This window comes from Camelina sativa, chromosome 5 (genome assembly GCF_000633955.1).
Source record: "Camelina sativa cultivar DH55 chromosome 5, Cs, whole genome shotgun sequence".
Classification (NCBI taxonomy): Eukaryota; Viridiplantae; Streptophyta; class Magnoliopsida; order Brassicales; family Brassicaceae; genus Camelina; species Camelina sativa.
In genome coordinates this window covers 16,637,645-16,643,126 of record NC_025689.1, presented here as the reverse complement: position 1 = coordinate 16,643,126, position 5,482 = coordinate 16,637,645, and the positions used below count along the sequence as shown (strand labels likewise).

Below are 5,482 nucleotides of genomic sequence, written 5' to 3'. Positions count from 1 at the left end.
AATATTTTTTTGCTACGAAAAATGAGTTATACCTACAAATAAAATCGTGACTATACACAACTATTCTTGTAGTGATTCCACTACCGGTTCGTGGATGTGGAGAAAGATGCTTAAATATCGTGCCTCTGCTACTGATTTTGTAAGGTATGAAGTTAAGAATGGAGCTCACACATCCTTCTGGCATGACAACTGGTCGCCACTGGGATGTTTATTCAGCATTGCAGGACCGAGAGGCACTATTGATATGGGGATTGGTCTCCACGCCACTATTGCGGAGGCTCTCATGCATCACCAACGACACCACCGAGTGGAACACCTGAATCAACTGGAAACAACTCTTGAGACTATTCGCAAAATCTGAGCTGATGAAACCCGATCTGGTTCTATGGAGAGGCACATGAGATCAATTCAAAGCAAAATTTACAAGCTACTCCTAAGTACTCATTTATAGTCTGGTTAACCGCCCTCAACCGTCTAACAACAGGAGATCGTATGCAACACTGGAGCTCACGGATCGATCACTCCTGCTCCCTCTATCGTTCACCGCAAGAAACCCGCAATCATCTTTTCTTCACATGCACTTTCTCGACAGAAGTCTGGGAAGGTTTGATGTTTAAGTTACTTCTGCAGAAGTTCACCACCGACTGGGATGGCAACTTGACACTCCTCACGGATGCATCCTTGGGACCTACCACTCTGTTTTTACTACGCTATGCTTTCCAAGTCACGGTATACACGCTTTGGCAAGAACGTAACAGATGTCGTCATGGGGAACCACCGGTGCCCTCTGCTCAGCTCATCAAACAACTTGACCGACAAATCCGGAACAGGCTGCTTTCGATTCATCCGAGTGGAAAGCTTGCAGGCTGTATGGAGCGGTGGCTGGATTCACGCTAATCACTCAAACATAGGCTTTCTTTTCAAATTTGTAATCTAAAGTTTCTTTAGCTCACAAAGTATTTAACTACAAGCTGCAATTGATGTAAACACTACTTTTTTCGAATAAATTTTACATTTTATTCAAAAAAAAAAAAATTTGTTTTTTTATTGGGAAAATTTTGAACCTTTCGGCTGGATTATTGTTGTTTTTCATACCAACATCATGTGTGTTCTTGTTTGAAATAAAATGAAGTTAATTTGAACGTATTTACAAGTCACCTCACCAAAAAAGAGTTTACACTGGGTCTTCTTGACAAATCACAAGCCAAGATCGGGTTTCATCAGCTCAGATTTTGTTTAGTCTGGTTGGGTCTGGTCCATCGAAGACCATAGCCAACAGCCAAAAACTCTCTTGCAGAACAGATAGAGTCTTTGGGAAGAAAAGGTGTGAACTTATGACAAACCAAACTCCAGAAATAGACAACAAAAGTAGTACAAAAGAAACATCCATACTATAGAAGATCTAGAGCCAACATTAGGAAAATAAAAACCAAATTTGAAACTCAAATAGAGAAAAAGAGTACTCGAAAACTTCATAATAGGTTCCAACAAGAAAACAAAAGACTCAACTGAAATAACAAAAGGTTCCCGCAATGACAAGGAAACATAAGACTCAACTGAAAATGATAAAATTGTTTTTTTTTTTTTTTTCCATCTTGAATAAATATATTTCAGGGCAAGTCAAATCCGGAACCTCATAAAGAACAAATCTCTTTGGGGTTCGTTCTTGACTCCTCCCCTATTGAAGCTCTCCACCGATCTTCCACACAACCAGTCTCCCTCTTTCTTCCTTGATTCAATCTTCCATTTAGCTTACGTTCCTGTAAAAAAAGACAAAACAAAAACGTCATCAGCACCTTAATTGTGTAGCAAGTATTCGATAAGTACTAAGTTTGTTTATGAAATAGATTCAATAGATTACCGAGTTGAGGGTGTTGCAATATTGAAAGGAAACAAATCTTTGATCCTCATCACGGTTGCACGAATCAGGTTCTCAACGGATCTAGCAGAGCTAATACTCAGCTTAGCCAAAGAAACTTCTTCAACGAGCATCTGGAGGGAAACGGTCAGGAGTGATCCTCCTCCGTTTCCTCCAGGCTGATCACCCATACCATCCGGCAGAATAGCAAAACCGGAAGGCAGGAGAGCCACATAGTCAGGGTCTGTACCTAAATTGAGAAGACCTTCTATTGATGCCGTATCAACAGGCGCATAGATCACAAATGAAGCTGTTGGATCAGTAAAGGTCTCTTGAATTATCATCTTGTTCATCTGGCAAGTGCTTTTATTCTGTAACTAAAACAAACATACCAAAAGATTAAAAAAAAAAAAAAAGAATGCATTCTCAAAATTAAACACACAACTTAGATCTTTACCTTGAGTAGAGTTGCACAGTTCCTGCTGTCTCTCCCATTTGCAATCTCTGATATCTTCTGCACAATCCATCCATTGCAGAGGGCATCCCACTGCAGATACATATCTCAAAACATGTTACATAAGGAAGTCACTGAAAGAAAAGAAAAAAAAATAAGAGAAGTCTTGTCCTAAATTATAAGTATACATTGGCTCGATGATTCTCATTTCTGAGGAAGTCAAAGACAATCGTAGGAGGACAAGGAACCCAAAACGAAGTGGATGCAGAAATAACGACACCAGGAGGCCTTCCTGGACCATTCAGGTTCTTCATTTTCATCACTCTGATACCCTTTCCTCCTACACCAGAAATTGGAGTCCCCATCGAATTAGTCAGCCCAATAAAGAAGCTTCTTGCAACCCGCTCAGCTAGTTTCAGGATGCTCATCTTTCCATGGTCCGTTAGCGCTGCACCAAATCACAAAACTCTCAGAATCGTTAATAAAAAGAAACACTTTGCCCCAAAAAAAAAAAAAAAAACACATTTCTTTGTGAAGTAAAAAAAAAATACCAAGGCGATCAGCCGAATCCACGGATTGAAACTCTGTAGTCATGATGTTATTGCCAGCAATCCTCTCGCACCGGCGTTCCAATGTTGCAACCCAGCGGTTAGCAGCAAAAGCTTGACCAGTACTGACGAAGTGCTTGAATATGTTTTGATATGCTTCTCTGTCATCTACTTCCACATGCTCAACCCATGTTACCTTTTTCCAAACCAGCAAAAACAATTATTAATGTATGAAACCATACACTAAATAACCATAATGAGACAATAGGTTACCTTAGAGTAACCATTAGGGATTTCTTGAATCAAGCATCCAGAGGGTCTGCGGCGACATTTCGTGTGGATATTTGTAACGAAATGGTCGATGGAAACATCCACCACCGCCCACAAATTATCTCGCTGTTTACAGTAGCGGACAAAGTAGCTTTCGCGGGTTGGGACTAGCGGCGAAAGATCTTGGTACTCAGCACTCATCTATGGATAAAGAACAACATTGGTTATATATATTACATCAAATATGGTTTTACTTTTTTTTTAGAACTCCCCTGTACGTAGATTATATCAAATGTATAAATAAATAAGTAAAGTAGAAGAATTACGATTTGGAGAGCTCCATTGAAGTTTCCAGTAACATCAGGCAAAAGTTTTTCATGAGTCACGGCTCTACCAACCATTCCGACAAACATTGTCGACCACAGATTCTGCCAATATATAAATCGCTACTTAAAGGATTAGTTAGGATCATATAATCTGATATAGTTATATGAATTCAATTTACCGCTTGCATGAGCATCTCAACAACGCCAGTAGGATTCATTGGCACGAGCGCGGTTTCCCTGGATGCCTCGATTCTAAACCCGCTAAGTCTAGGCCCGAGACCCATCCGAAACGTCCTTTCGTATTCATTCCAGTTCAAAGCTAGGCTAGTGCCATTAACTCCTCCAATCCACAGTGGTTCATCCACTTGAGCCATCAACAATAGCTCCTCCATGGATTCAATTGCCAACTCTTTGATCATTGGCTTATCAGCATCTGCCGGTCCAGTGATTCCCCTAGAGAGGTTTCCTCCATTTCCATACAATTCTCTTCCAGTAGATGATCCCGCCCTGAACTCGAAAGTTGGAGGACGATGAAAAGGCCGAGGAGACATTACCATTTTTCGGGTAAAACTTTCCGCCAGAGCAGTCAATTCATTGATCTATATACAGAACCCAAAAAAAAAAACAAGAAATACAACTTGTTTAATAATTTCTATATGTAATATGTATGCGTCATTTATTATAAATAACTTCTCTAATATATGTGTTTAACGATATGTAAATTGTAGTGGTCAGTGTGTGTGTGTGTGTTAAGATCTAGTACCTCGTCAGTTAGCCGAGCGTTTTGGATCCGAAGCTGATGTTCTTCCGAGCACATTTCGCCAATTGCAGTTTGGCCTCCACACTTAGGGCACAAGGCTAAAAAAACAGCTTCTCGGAACCGTTGGTTTTCAGAGCTAAGCTTCTTGTTCAATGACCGAAGTCCTATGTTCTCACAATGTTCTTGATGATTCTGCAAAACAAAAACAAAAACAAAAAAAGGTTCTTAATTATATTTCAAACTAAATAATTAACCAACTAAGTCCCTATCTTAGGATACGAAGCAACAAAAGTAATGAAGTTTTTTTGGTTTTTAAGTGAAAAAAGAACATTACGTACTTAAGGAAGATAAGTACATGTGAAAATTGCTTGACCTAACGTTTAGTAATGTGTGTCTCACACGTTTCAAAACGATATAATATTCTCTTACGAAGTCAGATAACCCTAATATCTTAAAAACTAGATTTCTAATTCAACATATACAGTAGTTATGAGGAATCACAATCTCAACCAATCATATGTCTATATAGATACATTAGATACAAATATACAATGTGTGAGATGGTAACAAATTCATTAAATATGTGTATGTACCTTGTTTTGAGTGCGTTTGTTCTGGAACCAGAATTTAATCTGAATAGGTTTTAAACCCAATTGACGGCCAAGAACCGTTCTTTGTTTGTCATCTGGGTGAGGACACTCTCTGAAGAAACTAATCAACACAAAATAAAAAAAAAGAAAGAAAGAGAGAAATGATTATATTTAATTTATTATTGATCTAGCTAGATAATATTATAAGCTGAGTTATATAAAAAAAAATAAAAGAAGAAGAAAATTACGCTTCCATCTCCTGAATCTGATATTGGCTGTGACGATTGCGTTTTTTTTTCTTACGAGGGGGACCTTCACTGCTTCCCATTGCTTCTTCACGATTGTCACTTACAGTCTTTGCACTGTCGATTTCTTCAGCTCCACTACCAGCTCCAACACAAGCTCCACCATCAGTGTTGTTCATGACATTGTTCTCCTTGTTATCAGTGTCTCCATTGTTACCCACTGGTACCATGTTTGACTCGGACATTTTTGCTCTTTCGATTTCTGGAAGATCTAATCATCATAGTTGTAAAAACGAAAATGAATTTACAACAAATTAAAATCATAGTAGAGGGATATCAAATTACAAGAACTCATTAGATATAGAAAATAGGGCTTGTGGAAAAAGGTTTCTTTATGTTTTCCTTTGTCCTTAAAATGATAAGAATCAAAA

At 38.6% G+C, this 5,482-nt stretch overlaps 1 protein-coding gene across 2 annotated transcripts in view; it reads right to left on the bottom strand.

Annotated features, from left to right (window-relative positions):
- Nucleotides 1,450–5,482, bottom strand: part of LOC104787065 (homeobox-leucine zipper protein HDG3-like) — a 6,549-nt gene continuing 2,516 nt past the window's right edge. The window contains exons 3-13 of one of the 2 annotated variants that reach the window (XM_010512567.2): nt 5,055–5,322; nt 4,810–4,927; nt 4,220–4,408; nt 3,636–4,055; nt 3,457–3,558; nt 3,134–3,331; nt 2,864–3,056; nt 2,501–2,760; nt 2,316–2,405; nt 1,862–2,235; nt 1,450–1,760 (exon numbers count right to left, since the gene is read on the bottom strand). In XM_010512567.2, coding sequence (XP_010510869.1) covers nt 1,748–1,760; nt 1,862–2,235; nt 2,316–2,405; nt 2,501–2,760; nt 2,864–3,056; nt 3,134–3,331; nt 3,457–3,558; nt 3,636–4,055; nt 4,220–4,408; nt 4,810–4,927; nt 5,055–5,296 — 2,199 coding nt within the window. In that variant the 5' untranslated portion in view covers nt 5,297–5,322 and the 3' untranslated portion in view covers nt 1,450–1,747. The remainder of the gene's footprint in view (nt 1,761–1,861; nt 2,236–2,315; nt 2,406–2,500; nt 2,761–2,863; nt 3,057–3,133; nt 3,332–3,456; nt 3,559–3,635; nt 4,056–4,219; nt 4,409–4,809; nt 4,928–5,054; nt 5,323–5,482) is intronic. The other variant, XM_010512568.2, reaches the window with a different exon arrangement.